The sequence below is a fragment of the Orycteropus afer genome, unplaced genomic scaffold, assembly GCF_000298275.1.
Source record: "Orycteropus afer afer isolate SDZICR_OR568_19922 unplaced genomic scaffold, OryAfe1.0 scaffold00233, whole genome shotgun sequence".
NCBI classification, from domain to species: domain Eukaryota; kingdom Metazoa; phylum Chordata; class Mammalia; order Tubulidentata; family Orycteropodidae; genus Orycteropus; species Orycteropus afer.
In genome coordinates this window covers 4,624,021-4,641,241 of record NW_006921820.1, presented here as the reverse complement: position 1 = coordinate 4,641,241, position 17,221 = coordinate 4,624,021, and the positions used below count along the sequence as shown (strand labels likewise).

Here is a 17,221-nt window from a genome sequence, read left to right as displayed (position 1 = left end):
CTTCTTTTGATGCTTCCTGCATCATTCAATATTTTGCCCATAGAATCTTTCAATATTGCAACTCAAGGCTTAAATTTTTTCCTCAGTTCTTTCAGGCTGAGGAATGCCAAGCATGCTCTTCCCTTTTGGTTTTCTAACTCCAGGTCTTTGCACAATTTTTTATAGTAATTAGCTTTGTCTGCTCGAGCTGCTCTTTGAAATCTTCAGTTCAGCTCTTTTTCATCTTGTCATTTCTTTCATTTGCTTTAGCTACTCTTCGCTCAAGGGCACGTTTCAGAGTCTCTTCTGACATCCATTTTGGTCTTTTCTCGTCTTTTTAGTGACGTTTTGCTTTCTTCATGGATGATGTTCTTGATGTCATCCCACAATTCTTCTGGTTTTCAGTCACTGGTGTTCAATGCATCAAATCTATTCTTTAGATGGTCTCTAATATGGGGAGGGATGTATTCAAGGTCCTATTTTGGCAAGGTCATATTTTGGCTCTCATGGACTTGTTTTAATTGTCTTCAACCTTAAGTTGAGCTTGCATAAGAGCAGTTGATGGTCTCTTCCACAATCAGTTCCTGGCCTTTGTTTTGGCTAAAGATACTGAGCTTTTCCATCGCCTCTTTCCACAGATGTAGTCAATCTGATTCCTCTGTACTCCATCTGGTGAAATCCACATGCATACATGTCATTTGTTTTGTTGAAAAAAGGCATTTGCAATGAATACATCATTGGTCTTGCAAAATTCTATCATGCGATCTCTAGTGTTCTTTCTGTCACCACAACCAAATTTTCCAACTACCAGTGATTCTTCTTTGTTTCCAACTTTTGCATTCCAGTCACCAGTGATAATTAACACATCCTGATTGCATGCTTGGTCAATTTCAGACTGCAGAAGTTGATAAAAATCTTCAATTTCCTCATCTTTGGCTTTGCTGACTGGTGCATAAATTTGAATAGTAGTAGTATTAACTGGTCTTCCTTGTAGGCATATGGATATTATCCTATCAATGACAGCATCATACTTCAGGATAGATCTAGAAACATCCTTTGCAATGATGAATGCCACGCCACTCCTCTTCAAATTGTCATTCCCCGCATAGTAGATCATATTGTTGTCTGTTTCAAAATGGCCAAAACTGGTTCATTTCAGCTCACTAATGCCTAGGACATCAATCTTTATGTGTTTTATTTCATTTTTTATAATTTCCTATTTCCTTAGATTCATACTTCGTACATTTCATGTTCCGATTATTAATGGATGGTTGCAGCTGTTTCTCTTCAACCTGAGTTGTACCACATCAGCAAATGGAGGTCCCAAAAGCTTTACTTTATCCGTATCATTAAGGTTAGTTCTACTCTGTTGAGGCAGCTCTTTCCCAGTGGTATTTTGACTGCCTTCTGACCTAAGGGGCTCGTCTTCCTGCACTGTATCAGACAGTGTTTCTGGGCTATCGCATGGTTCTAAGCATCACTTAATTTTCCAGGGATGCAAGTACCACTTAAGGTGAAAACAGACTGGATTTTGTTTAATTCAAATTTTACAAAGAGTTGTTCACCTTTTCAGAAAATAACATTATCAGGAGCAACGCAGCGTGTGGTCTGAGAGTCATCATCTTGGCAAACTGGTATCAAATTGTATTTGTAGCTGTAACATTCTTGGTTTTTCTACATATGACTATAAGCAGAGGACTACTTCACTGTCTTCCTGTGCAGCCATGTCTGAGCATCTACAGATTAAACTAAATATTTTATTGTAACTTCTTCCTCTTTATATTACATTTAGGGCAATATATCATGTTTTTTCTTTTTCTTTAATAACATGGATGTTGTTACTCTTGCTAGTTTTAAGTAGGTCAAAACACCTATGAATTTTATTTTAGAATATCAGAGGGGAGCTACAAGATGTTTGCTATAAAGAGGAGATACTAGATACTTCACTTCCCTTCTTGTCACCTACTTTGGGGAGGGAGAGAATGGGGATGAGCTGTAAGAGGGTGTCCCTATGACTACAGTTAACTTGAGATGAGAGCAGTACTGGGAGGCAGGCTTCAAAGGTTATAGAAATTCACTATCCACCTTCTCTAGTAAAAGGAGATAATTAAATCACTGAAAAGTCTAGTCTACTAACAACCAAAATGTGCATTTTTATAATGCAGTCATCATTTGCCAGGAAAGCCAACCTTAAAATAATCTGGTCTTTCTCAGTACTTTGTTTTTCCACTCCACTCTTCCGTGAACTGCCAGAGTTGCAGTTAATTTATCAAGAACAAACACTTTGTAAATACCAGAACCTGTAACTCAAAGCTATACAAACATGCCACTTTACAATACAGCAATTTATAAAGCACTTTTATATACATTATCATTTAATTTCATAAAAACCCTACGAATTAAGTATTATAGTAACTTTAAAAATATCACAGGAACTGAAATGAAAAGAGACAGGAATTCAGGGTTACCGTCAAATCCAATGTTGTTTCTACTCAATTCACTGCCTTACAAGATGATCTTTTTAGCGTTCTTTTTATTTACATTTTATATTTATGATAGTGGCAGAGTTTACCAATTTAATTATTCTGCAATATTGCCTCCAAATGAGTTTAGGTGTCAAGTTTAAACTAATCCCCCTAGTTTCACAAAAAAACTTCAAGTTATTTTTAATATAGTACTTCCTAAAGTTGCCTTAAATGTATTTCAAATTAATATGTATAACTATGTGATCATGCTTCATGTTACTTAATATCATTCATTTTGGAACCTATTTCACTGTTCAATTCTTACTATTCTTACAGTCACCAATCCCCACCGAAATGACAGGTCTTAAACTGAATCATGGTTTTACACTGACACATCACTGGTCAAAAGATCTTCTAACAATAAAGCTCATGAAACCATGATTTTTTTTTTAGTATCAAAATTTAACTATAAAGAAACCATCTCCCTAATGTGGAGAGCTAGCAACCACCTTCTCTGACTCGCTAAGTCTGGTAGTTATAATTTAGCATGTGAAAATTATTCTGAACCAAGTAGGAAAATAAGGATGTGGTCAGTCACATGTTTCATTCATACCCTTTTCTTATTCCAAGCCACCAAACCAAGAATATAAATCCACTGAAATCCCCAAGCAAAAATCTGAGAAAAGGACAATCCCTGAACCTCTAGCCCCAGAAGCATTCTCTTGTGTACCTGTAAACAATATTGACCTAAAATCTTAAACATTTTAGGAAAGGAGAGAAGAGGGGAATTAGTGAGGCTCTCAGCTCATCTCCTTCCTAAAATCAGCTTTCATTTTTTAGAAATGAAAGCATATTATTATTGAAGAAAACACATATAGAAATGTGATGTAACCAGACTAAAAAGAATACTACCTTAAACCATAGTTTATTACACAAAATTTGCAATGTAACTTAATTTTGATTGTACCTAATCTACTTTAGAATGATTTTCTTTAATACACAAAAAACACAAGAACCTGTCTTTTCCAGTACTAAATGGAAGGCCAAAATCACAAAGACTACTCTCTTCTTTGAGAATAAAAATTCTTCATTGTTGATCTGAAATATAAATTTAACTGGGTGTCCTGTATTTTATGTCAACCCTACACTCTTCAAACTAATTAAAGCTCTCTACCGAATTACTACAGCACCAGCTCCTATTCCTAAAGAACACCTGGGACATTCTATTACAGCAGAATTGTAACCAATAAAGTCTTAAGTTAGGCTGGAAGTGCTCTTTTCATGGTGATACTGGCTTTCTTAATAGGGGATGAGGGGATGATTTACCATCTTAACAAAAAAAAAAAAAAAAAAAAAAGCCTAATTTCTAACAGCCAAAGGTTAAACTTTTATGAGGTTCCATCCAAAGTCCTATTGCTGCTAGCTGCCCTGGAGTTCTGCTCAAGGCAACCTTTCACACAACAGAACAAAAAGCTAACCTGCCCTACATCACCCTCACCAACTACCAGCATGTCTGAGCTCATCATCATTGTGGTTACTAGCCAATCCATCTCACTGAGGGTATCCTGCCCTTGTTGGCCTTCTACTTCACCAGATACAATGTCCTCCTCAAGCAATTGATTCCTCCTGATAATGTGCGCAAAGCCATCAAGTCACACAGTGTCCTGTAGTGATCCATAAGGTTTTCTTTCATTGCCTAATAAACTCTTTACAGCTGACTTATCTCCCTGCATATCAAACACAGACTGGAAGAACATCATAGTTTGGTTTCTGGTAACCAAATATAAAGAAGTTGCTTATGATGATTATAATAAAAGGAATCTTGTTTTACATATTATGGGCAGGTCCTAAAAGCTACTTCAGGAGTCCCTGGGTGAGGCAAATAGTTATGGCCTCAACAACTAGCCAAAAGGTTGGTAGTTCAAACCTACTCAGACAGAGGCGTCTTTGAAAACAGGAGTGGTGATCTGCTTCCAAAAGGTCACAGCCTGGAAAACCCCATGGAGTGGTTCTACTCTGCACACATGGGGTCACCATTAGTCTGAATCAATTCCATAGCAAGTAACAAAAAAAAGCTACTTTAATGAATCCCAAAATTAATCTTTCATTTTTCTTGAATTCATAATCACAGAATTTTAGCCAGAAACAAATTCTTTTCTGACCTTTAAAATATTCTGAGAAGTCCATTCCATTTATATTTATTCACCTAATTTTTTTTAATTTTCTGAGTCCCAACTACTAATACAACAAAAACAAAAGATACTCCTTGTTTTACAAAGTTCCCCTCAACAAGCTCTTTGTTGTTGTTGTTGTTATGTGCCATCGAGTCGGCCCCGACTCATAGCGACCCCTCCTTGGGTTTCCGAGGCAGTATCACTACAGAAGTAGGATTGCCCAACCTTCCTTCCGAGGAGTGGCTGGTGGGTTTGAACCGCCAGCCATCTGGTTAGCAGGCAAGTGTCCTAGCCACTATGCTACCAGAGCTCCCCAACAAGCTCTTTACCCAACTTATAACAGCTTTGACAATGAGTGCAAGTAACTATTCTGCTGTTGTTGCTGTTACGTGCTGTCAAGTCAGACCCGACTCATAGCGACCCCTCCTTGGGTTTCCAAGGCAGTATCACTATGGAAGTAGACTGCCCCCCATCTTCCTTCGGAGGAGTGGCTGGTGGGTTTGAACTGCCAACCTTCTGGTTAGCAGTCAAGTGCCTTAGGCACTATGCTACCAAAGCTCCCAACTATTCTGCTAGTTTCATTAAAATCATCTCACACTAAACTTTTGTTCCTCGTGCTCTAAGCCACTGCTCTTTGATACAGCCCATCCATCTTTGGAGACTGCCTAATTCCCTTACTTCATTTACACTGCTACCTTGAAGGTATTAATAGATAGTCACATCCCTCTAGTGCTCCCTTTTCATAAGTTTAGCTCCTTCAGGCTTTTCTCAAAGTCTCATTCTATCATCAACTTAGAATGTATCTATGTCTCTTCCTAAATGTGGTTATCTGCAGCAAGAAAACAACACTGTTAGTAGTACCATCATTTTGATATGTGATCACTATGTTATTTGCCTGAGGGTAATTCAATAATAGTTAACTGCAAGATACTTGAAACCTCTTTATACTTGCTATCTTCCAGGTAGCAGTTTCCCGATTTGCATTATGGCTATTTATTCCATCTCCCTTGGTAATGATTTGAGATTCAGTATTAATGAATATAATTTCAATGCTGGAGCTGCTGTGCTATTTTTTTTCCCAGTTGCTCCACAATGGTTCCCAATCTGCTAAACTTGTATAATCCAAAAATCCTAAGTAAATGTAACATATTCCTTCAAGTATGGTTTAAAAAGTGTTTCACAGTTGCCACCACAAACCAGGGACATCTTATCGCCTTTTCTTTACCCCAAGAAAGCATTATTCTTTAAAACAATCTCACTGCTCTAGAATCATAAACAAGAAAGGTAAATAACTGTCCAGTGATTATTCTGCTTCCCATCTCCCTCCTTTCCCTAGGTTAGTATTCAAGTCAATCTATACTCATACCAGGAACGTGCCTCAGACATCAGCATCAGAGTAAGCATTCAGCTTGGTTAAAGTAAACATTGTGCTCCCAGCCCTGCACTCAACTAATAACTCAAAGGCAGAAGCTAGGGAATGAGGGACACAAGCTGCTAATTTAAAAAAAGTAAATAAAATGGTAACAAACAGGAAAACTTATGTTTTGATTATGATACTCAAACTACTGTAGTTTCCTTTGCCCCCAAGTTCATTAAAAAAAAAAAAATCAGTATTATATAAAACACAGCTAATATATGAACAATACTATATTTTCTTTACTAGTAATATGTGTAGATATTCCTTGTGAAAATCTTCACTGTGTTTATGAAACAATCAGATTATTTTAGACTAACAGGGCCTTTGGAAAAAAAAAAAAGTATTCAATACCTGAAAATGCTGTTTTTTTCAAACTACATCTCAATACCCACTGATGAATTGTGAAATCAATTTACAAGGTCACAACAATTCTCTTTAAATGAACTCCAGAGTAAGGGAAGGTATTGTTTCACAAACATGACACATTTATGCATATACTTAGCAACAAATAAAATCTATGTCTATTTGGGTCACAGACAAAAAGTTTGAAAGCCTTTTCTCTAAAGAGCTTTGTATTTTTTTTATTATTACTGTGATCTGGGTGAAAGTTTACAGAGTAAATTCACTTTCCATACAGCAGTTCACATACACTTTGTCTCATGACACTGGCTACAACTTACCCCAATGCAACAGCTCCCCTCCCTCTTCCTCCGGATAGTTACTCTTCCCTGTGTCCATTTCTCCATGCACTCCTGCCCCCTGAACTGTCTCCCTGTGCATAAACAGCCCTTCTTTCTCCCATGAGTGTTCTCTTCAAGGAGTGTATCTACCTTGGGTAAATGTTCAACTCATACGCCTGTCTTTTGTTTGGCTGGAAGCCACAATTGTGGGTTCAATTCCAGACCTGAAGGGCAGCTAGGGGCCATAGTCTCAGTGGTTCCACCAGGCTCCCTCAGACCAGCAAACCTGGTCCCCCTTTTTTTCCCCCAAATGATTTTGAGGAGCTCTGGTAGCATAGTGCCTAAGGCACATGACTGCTAACCAAAAAGCTGGCGGTTCAAACCCCCTGGCCACTCCTCAGAAGGAAGACTGGGCAATCTACTTCTGTAGTGATACTGCCTCGAAAACCCGAGGAGGGGCTGCTATATGAGTCGGGTCCGACTCGACGACAAATAACAACAACAACAAATGATTTTGAGTTTTGTTCCACATTGTTCTCCCTCTCTATCCAGGATCTCCTACATAGATCCCCCTCCAAGTGGTTGACAGTAGTAGCTGGGCACCATCTACTTCTTCTGGTCTCATATCCATATAGGCTGCAGATCGCATGGTGTACCAGTCACTAGGACTAATTGTTTCCACGAATATTTGGTTTTCTTCATTCTTCTTTGCTCTGGACGAGGAGAGACCTGTGCTTTGTATTTTTAAGGTAATTTCAGTAAGATTACATGTGAAACAGATATTTCTGTTTTATTAACGTAAACTAATCTCTACTAACTACATTTCAGCTCCTAGAAAATCTTAGTTTGGAATTTAATGCTTTAAAGTTCTTTCTTAATTAACAAGCAGCAAGGATGTGGCTGATAAATGTTGAAACAAGACGATAGGTACATAGGGGTTTATTTTATAATTAGCTCCACTTTTGTGTTTGAAATTCTAACCAAATTAAACATAAAAGAAAAAAAGGAAATGGGTGTCCCTAGTAAATATAAAGTGCAATGAATAGCTTTATAAATTGAAAGCTTTTAACACACGTTGTTACTAACGAGTATCAATTTAGAAACTACCTCAGATTTAAGTTAATATTTGGGTTGTCTTCTACAATTGTAAGGGACAGGTATATAAATCATTAAAAAATATCTAATAGAAAAGAGAAAACTAAGTCATATATAGAAGACACACTTCTTTAAAGGCTAGCATTAAAATAAATTGGTTAAATATACTTCACTGACTCTTCAGTAACCATTTGCCATGGAGTCAACTCCAATTCATGAAGACCTCATGTATGTCACAGTATAACTGTGTTTCATATGGTTTTCAGTGTCTGATTTTTTTGGAATTAGATTGCCAGGCCTTTCTTTCAAGGTGCCTCTAGGTGGACCTAAACCTCTAATCTTTTGACTAGCAGCCAAGTGCATTAACCGTTTGTGTCACCCAACGACTCAACTACTTCCCAATTCACAAACCAAAACCTCACTGCCATCAAGTAGACTGCAACTCACAGCAACCTCCAGTGGGTTTCCAAAGTGGTAATCTTTACAGATTCTTTACAGTAAGGAGCTCTGGTAGCATAGTGCCTAAGGCACTTGACTGCTGACCAGAAGGCTGGCGGTTCATACCCACGAGCCACTCCTCGGAAGGAAGGTTGGGCAATCTACTTCCATAGTGATACCACCTTGGAAACCCAAGGAGGAGTCATTATGAGTAGGGTCCAACTCGATGGCACACAACAACAACATTCTTTACAGAAGTAGACTGCTCTATCCTCCATCCTCAGAGGAGCTGGTGGGTGTGAAACGCCAACCTTCAAGTTAGCAGTCAAATGCCTTAGGCACTGCACCACCAGACCTCCTTACTTCCAACCTACTAAGTAACATAAAATATCTGGCAATTTATTTCTTAATTATTTAATTCACATTGGCAATTTTCCCAGCAAGTTTAACATGAGATCTCTGTGTAACAGACACTTTTTGCTTTCCTTGAAACAAGAACTGCATGAGTTGTCTAAAGTAGATTTAGAGTCAACTGGACTTCAAAATAGTGCATGTTTCAAGTAGATTTTCACCATTTGCAAAAGTAAGTTTTAAAAAAACTTATTTATTTTACAGCACCAGTACTATTTCTCTGGACCCTTACCAGTTAAGAGGCATTATCTAAGTTGGAAGGTCAACAGAATTTGGAAATTTTTAGAACTAGAAGGGAATTTAGATATCTTAAAAAAAAAAAAACTCACTGCCATTGAGTCAATTATGACACACAGTGACCCTCTTTGGGTTTCTGAGGTAGTAACTCTTTAAGGAAGTAGATTGCCAAGTCTTCCTTCCACATAGTGGCTAGTGGGTTTGAACCATCAACTTTCTGGTTAGCAGTCAAATGCCTTAGGCACTATGCCACGAGAACTCCCTAGGTATCATCTAGTCCAGTGGTTTTCAAGAGCTACCACCAGGAAGATGGCATAACAATTTACATATCCAGGTACACTCTTGCCCCCTTTTTTTTTAAATATCTTATTGCATATGGAGCACTGTGCTAGTATTCTACCAGAAAAGAACTTTGTATTTTGTTGTGCAATTTATATTAATTACTTTTTAAGTATGAGCACCGATTTGGATGTCATTAAAATTATTAAGGTAATTTGGAACTTAAATATTTTCTAATAATAAAAATCTTACATAATATAGAAAACCTTAACATTTCCAAAGTGCTTTTCACATCACTTCGTTTACATTCCACTGTCCAGTCAATGTGACTTAATATTTGAGAGTAACAATATGAATAATGATAAAACAAAAGAAAGTGAAGCATATCCAAAATGATGTTCTTCTGAAAAAATACTATAAAGCATACCATAAAGCTCCAGGAGCTCTGGTAGCATAGTGCCTAAAGCACTTGACTGCTAACCAGAAAGGCTGGTGGTTCAAACTCACTAGTCACTCCTCGGAAGGAAGGCTGGGCAATCTACTTCCTTAGCGATACTGCCTCAGAAACCCAAGGAAAGGTCCCTATGAATCGGATCCGACTTGACAGCAGTGAATTTTAGCATAAAGCTCCAGTAATTAAGACTTCTGGTAAGAAAGCTAGCCTTAAAACATTCCATAACTGTTTTCAGAAATGCAAAACAATATCATTTAGTACTTTCAAGTACAAGGAACTTGACACAGGATGTTTCCATCAAAGCTGATCACATTCTGCTTTAATTAACAGATTAGACTACTTTTTTAATCTGAAACACAACAACAAAACCAAAACAAAACAAAAAACCAGCAGGTATCTTAGGAACATTAAATGTGTTTCCCACTAACTAATTAATGTGCAAATAAATGTAGAATTAGGAACTTATTTTAAGTATTTAGTAAACCCTATTTCCACACAGACTGACCAAATTAAAAGTTCTGAGCAATCAGGTCAAAATAACCTCAAATTAATTAGATTTGGTTGATAAATGGGTGTTTCTGTATGCATATAAAACCAAACAAAGAAAATGTTAGGCCTACTTTGGATTTTAGGTAAATTAGAATTGGATTCAAATCTTGATTTCTTTCTAAACTGAAGAAAGCCTTGAAAAGCAGATGTATTTTACTTGTGCATTCAATCGTTTAATTTAGGTATCGACGCCACTAGAATAATGCTTTTACATAGGATCACTGCAATATTTCACTTCAAATTAGGTGAGGAATTTATGTAGATAAACCTATAAAATGCAACAGTTTATATAATCAACTAATTTTACAGGAGAGATTTCTTACCTTCCTACAGCTATTCTAACCAACTAAAATTAGGAATTCTACAGAAAAAAAAAATCCATATAAACCTCACACAAGTTAAAAATGAATTACCTAGGGTACTTAAAATTAAACATCATATTATGAATAAATGGCATTTTAAAAATTTAGGTATAATGATAAACAGTTAATGTTTTGTTTAAAGAGGCACACTAAAAGCCAAACCAACTGTTCACAGAAGGTGATTTTGCACCATGGTTTTTATTTTGATGTGTGAATTTACTTTAGAGGTCCCTGGTCTATTTATTTTCTGACAGATTCTATGTTTCCAGATGCTCCTCAAAGAAGATTCATTCTTGCATCCTGCTTTTCTCCTGGTACTACGGCAGACTTTCTTCTGTCTTTCCCTTTCTCTTACAACTTCATTCTCTACTTCTTTCTGATCCTGTCCAGACTGTGTTCTCACTGTAAACAAATTGAATAGAATGCATCAGAACATTTTCAGAATTCAACTTATTCCAAAATTTCTTTGCATATACTCAAACATCTGTATGAAATATCCAGCAGTCAGTTTCTCTACATGTTTCATTTGTATCGGTATTAGTACCTGATCTCCTTCCCAAATTGTTTTTAAAGCTTTACAGAGATCTAACAGTTTGATTTGACATAGGAATGATCTTATTTTAAAAATATAAGCGGTTTCAAACTAATGCAAAAAAAAACATATTCTAGTTACATTATCTGATCCTCTCAGAAGGCCCAGTTAAATACTTTTTATTAAAAAGTATAAATACAATAAAATAATATGTTGCCTTTTATTAAGCTAAAAGTACACTCTACAAGAGAAACTGTTTTACATCAAAACTGTATTAATGAGAAACAGAAAAAGAATTCCTTCAAGATAAAATGCTCATGGAAATTTGTTTAACTCAGGCAAAGCTAGACCTGTCATGAACTTCTATCTTAATATATGGCAAGTGCTGGGACTTGGAGCACATTTATACTTTAAAGATTTTGTTTCCTTTTGCTTTTTCAAACCTTGGTATAGTCACAGGTTAAGCTCTACTATATCTGGCAACAAAAAAAACCCATCTGTATCTCTTTCTAACCTGGATCCTGCAACCTACTATAAAACAGACACTAGGACAGCCCAGGAACAAGACCTGATGTAGTAACATGGCCTTTCCCAAGACCCCTGACTAATTCCTCATGCCTGGGTGCTCCGCTTTATCAGTGGGGTTATGGTGGTAGGTTGTCTAAAAGCCTGCAGGCATAGGAGCTACTGAACCAAAAAAAAAAAAAAAAAAAACCCTTGCCATCTAGTCAGTTCAGACTCATAACAACCCTACAGGACACATTAGAACTGTCCCATAGGTTTTTAAGGTTGTAATCTTTACGGAAGCAGACTGCCACATCTTTCTCCCATGGAGTGGTGTGGTGGGTTTTAACTGCCGACCTTTTGGTTAGCAGCAGAACTCTTAACTACTGTACCACCAGGGCTCCCTAGGATGTCCTTGTTGTTGTTGTTCTGTGCCTTCTTGTCAGACCCGACTCACAGAGACCCCTCCTTGGGTTTCCTAGGTGGTATCACTATGGAAGTAGATTGCCCAACCTTCCTTCCCAGGAGTGGCTGGTGAATTTGAACCTCCAGCCTGCTGGTTAGCAGTCAAGTGCCTTATGCACTATGCTACCAGAGCTCCCAGGATGTCCTTAGGAAATGTTTTATTCCAAGGCAAACTGTTTCTTCTGGTCATTTTTATCTTATTTGTATTAATTATGTCAAAATCTGTTGCATGGTATTTGGCATGTCAGCTGCCATAGATAAAATGTATCTTCTGTTGCTCATTTCGTTCACCTAAAAAGGAGATGCACAATCAATACAAACTGTTGTTGTTATGTGCCATCGAGTCGGCCCCGACTCATAGCGACCCCTCCTTGGGTTTCTGAGGCAGTATCACTATGGAAGTAGGATTGCCCAACCTTCCTTCTGAGGAGTGGCTGGTGGGTTTGAACCGCCAGCCTTCTGGTTAGCAGTCAAGTGCTTTAGCCACTATGCTACCAGAGCTCAATACAAATATACCTCTAAAAATGTGCTCGGAGAAAACTGCCAAACCACTGAAGCAAAAAGCACTTGACAGAAAAAAGACTCATGAATCTTTATAAATACTGGCATTGTTATAAAGCACATACGTTCACAACTATATGGTATCCCAAACAAAACTGCTTAAAACTTAGCTTAATAAAAAATTCATTCGATTTCATTTTTTCTCCACTGAACAGTGTTAATTATCCAATTCTGTATTTCCAGTATGAATATATTATCACTTTTTTATACTTCACATTCATTCATTCAACATTTATGACACTCCTACTGGGTGCCAGGTAGTACATTGGGTTTCTCTTATGCATGACAGTGGTATTCTATGAAAAGATGGTATCTGGCCTATATGAAAAAGTATCCAATTCACTAAAGATAGTCATGAAAGCTCCCAAACCGTGAAACAGAAACTTCCTCCCAGAATTTGCAATTACTTAGGCAGTATACCTGGTCACTTTTCTAAAAAAAGTTACGTAAGCCAAAGCACAAATCTCTCTGTGCAGGCCTCCAAATGGCCTCTTTACTTTTATTCAAGATGACGGTGACCAGCACTAACAATTAAGTATACGATACACAGATGAAGAGAAATATATAACTAATGTCACTTTTCAAAGGAAAATACCAGTAATAACTAACATTACTGAGATTCACTATACACCAAGCAGAAATCTAAGTGCTTTATGGCTATTATCTCATTTAATCCTCACATCATCCCTGCTGTTGTTATGTGCCGTGGAGTAGGACCGGATTCATAGCAACCCCTCCTTGGGTTTCCGAGGCGGTATCACTGAGTCAGGTCCAAGTGAGGGCACATAACAACAACAACCTTCTGAGGAGTGGCTGGTGGGTTTGAACCGCCAGCCTTCTGGTTAGTAGTCAAGTGCCTTAGGCACTACGCTACCAGAGCTCCTCACATCATCCCTAGAGCACTGGAATTACAAACTCCACTTTACAAATGAGGAAACTAAGGTCTGGAGGTAGTACATGCATTACTCAAAGTTACTCAGCTACAGAGTAGAAGAGCTGGGACTTAACCCAGAGACCCAAAGTCTGTGCTCCTGGCCACCAAATGATACCGCTTGGTTTATACTCCTTCAATTTTAGTCTAAAGCTAAAACTTGTCTTAGGAAGGTTTTTTTTTTTAACCAAGTTTCTTCCTTTAAAATTAGGTACATTTTTACTGATACATAAAAAATAAAAATCAACAACTTAAATAAGGGTTTTACTTGAAATTGTGGTCCTCCAAGTCTCAATTATTTGGATGGGAAATAAAATCTCTATGAATGAAAGTCCTGAATCTCTATGATAATTATGCACAGACTCAGTATTTTATCTTCTGTTGCTCGTTTTGGTTCACCCAAGGAGGAGATGCACAATCAATAGTAAATACACCTCTAAAAATGTACTCAGGGACACCTTGAAGGTCATCTAGTCTAAATTTTTCATTTTAGGAATAATGAAAGAGTCTTTTTTAGGGGAAAAAAAAAAAATCTTTATTTAATCTAAACTACCAACTATCCAATCCAGAAACACCTAAATTCTTTTTCAAGTCATCACTTTGTACAAATAACCTGAAACTTGGAACATTTCAACATCATATACATGGTATCCCATTTCTGAAGCACAGTAAGAAAATATAAACTCCATGACAAGAGGTGGGATTATTACCAGAGGAACACCTGAATCTTATCAGAAAACACAGAAAGCTACAAAATGGCATCTTATCTATATGAACATATGAACCCAAACTCAAAAGGTAGCCATTTCTTCCCTGAATTAAATTTACATTCATTTGGGTCAACTACCCAGTTTCACATCACCAGTCATGTCATGTGACTGAATTCAAGCTCATTTCAAGGAAAAGGCTGTATGTACTATGCTGTATTTAGAACACATATCACTTAGAACAGCCAGATGAGTCTTTTTAGGCCTATCCAAAAACCTTGCTATAGTTGCTAAGAAACTACAATTTCACCGTATTATAAATCATTGAAAGAACCTATGCCAACAGAGATTAGACATGTTAAAATCAAAAATCTCCCCCCTATTGTGCAAAACGAAACCATTCCATTTCACCAACCAAACAGTTGAAATTAAAATTAGGCTTCTTTACATCGTAATTTTAACATAGATGAAAACTAGTAAGGCAAATCAGATGAACTCTGCCTTGCCTACCACAACAGCCTAGTGCTTTGAAGGCAGGCAGGAATACCCAACATACTTAACATACTCAATGCCACAGACAAAAAACGTTTCCTTCCTGACCTGTGCAGTGATAATCCAAGGCCATGAAGCATACATAATATGTGATTAGTTCTACTTGACACAATGAACACTTATATTTAATCAGTGATGCCTTTTCAATCCTTTACTGATATATTTTCACTGTATTCTTCAGCATTTTAAGCCCAGGTTCTCCTTAGAATGCTCAATTATCACTGATTTAAGAAAATAAAATGAAAGTCATTGCAATTTCAGCTATTGTAACAGAGTAATTTCAAAGTGTCCTAACACTGAAGTATTAGTAAAGATAATTTATGGTTCACTCTCCAGTACTGACTTCTCACACATTCTTTCTTATAAAAATATTTTTTAAACCTCTTAATGGCTGTCTAGTCTCACCTGTGAAAAATCAATGAAGCAGCTGAATTGTAACACGTGCCTTCAATCAGAATCTGTTTTGCATAGGTCTCCCTATACAAATCACCATGATTCCCCACATTTTTCTCTATCTTCTCCAAAGAGCTTTAGTTCAAAATCCAATTATCTCTTTTCCACTGCACACATCCCAAGGACTACTTTTATGTTCCTTGGAAATAATGTCTCTTCTGTCTTGAAACTTTCAGATCTTAAATACCAACACTTCCTCCACCTCCCTCTCATCAGTCACTGCCCTCAATCCCACCACCACCGTAGTTCCCAACTCTGTCCCCCTGCCTTCCCAAACCAATATCATACAGCACCTGCCATAACCCAGCTCCTCCCTTCCCTAATATATCCTCCCCCCTGCAAACCCGGCTTCCTGCATTTTACTCCCTTCCCTTAATTCTTGTCTTCCCCCAGGCCCCATCTCTATACCCAGGCACCTTTACTTCTCCAATAAATATTCCCCGTACTTCAATTTCAACCCTTTCTCCCCAACCTCTGCTCATTTTCCTCTCCTTATTTAGAAACCCCCTTGAGCTCTTCCAACCACTATCGTAGAATGCCCAGCACTCCGCCCTCCTTAGCAAACGCAGCCCTCTCCCCCCATCTCGCTTAGAGCCACTGCTGCTTCTCTTTCCAGGTCCTCTACTGCAGTCAACCCACTCTTAGCTTTCCACCCACCTTCCCTCCACCCTCACATCCACAGTCCCCTGATTCCTTAGCCCCTCTAGTACTCTGCTCACCACCAATAAACCTCATTTTTAAGATTGCCAACAGTCTTACGGGCTCAATGGCAACCTCGACGACCCCCGCTCCCGGGACCCCAGTTCTCTCGGGGACCCTAAACGATAGCACCCCGTCACCTGTGAACACAAATGCCTGTCTTCGACCGCCTTCTCTAAAAGCTGTGGGCCCCCTCCCCATCCGCCCCCGCCACTCCAGCTCGTCACACCGGCTTCCTCGGCGTCCCCTCCAAAACGTGCAGCGACGAGCCCCACAACGAAGAGGCTCTAAGTCAGCAGCACCTCGGGCTCAAATCAGACGCCCTCTTTTCTGGACAAGCGCCTCCCGTCCTCGCACCGGCGCCTCTTCAAACCCCGACCAGCATCCCTTCCTCTCTGACCAGCGTCCTCTCAGGCTCCCGACCGGCTCCTTTCCCCAGGCTCCGGCATCTAGTGGCCCCTCAGCAGTCGCCGGCGCCTCGCAGCCCCCGCCCGGCCCGCCTCCGGCGCCCCGCTTACCGTTCTGAGCGGCGCCAGGCCCTGGGAGGAGGGAGCCAGAGACCAGCAACAGCGAGAGGGCCAGGGCGCTGGGGAGCGAGGAGCCCGACATCCTCCCTAGCAGCAGACCGAACAGCGACTGGGCCGGGGCCGGAGCCAGGGCCGGGGAAGGGAGGGGAGGGAGGGAGGGGGCGGGCGAGTGCGCGAGGGAGTGAGCAAGGGAAGCAACCGCGGCTCGGCTCCGTCCTTCCCCGTCCTCCTCCTACCGCCGCAGCGCCCAAGCCTCGCGAGACCTTAGCGCCCGGCCGTGGGCGGCAGAGGAGAGACAGCTACAGGACTCGCGAGAAGAGACCGCCTCACCTAAAGCTCCCGCCCCTTGGACCCCACGTCCCCGCCCCTGCAGAGGCTGATTGGCCTAGCGCGAGTAGGTCACGTGCTAAGGGCGCTTCTGGCCACGTGACGAGGCGAGGCGGGGCTCCTCCCGCCCTCTTGGCGCAGGGTGAGAGAGAAGTTTGAGTTCAGTTTACCTCCCTGCGCCCGAACGGTTCAAAATAAGAGGTATAGAAACACAATCTATTTTCTGCACATATACTGCCTCCCATTTGTTAGAGCTCTTAGCTACAGAATTTGTTACACCCCCGGCCCTTTTATGCCTTCCATTCGTGGTCCCCTATCAAAGTACTTCTATGTCTTCACTTTGGACTTGCACCATAGACCTCCTACTGGTATCTGGCCCCAACCTCCACTTCACATTTCCTGTTTTTCTCTTCCAGTCAAAGT

General features: G+C 39.5%; 1 protein-coding gene across 1 annotated transcript in view; it reads right to left on the bottom strand.

Annotated features, from left to right (window-relative positions):
• Positions 1–16,553, bottom strand: part of NPTN (neuroplastin) — an 85,964-nt gene extending 69,411 nt beyond the window's left edge. The window contains exon 1 of the mRNA XM_042782068.1: positions 16,463–16,553. Coding sequence (XP_042638002.1) covers positions 16,463–16,553 — 91 coding nt within the window. The remainder of the gene's footprint in view (positions 1–16,462) is intronic.
• Positions 16,554–17,221: the final 668 nt, after the last annotated feature.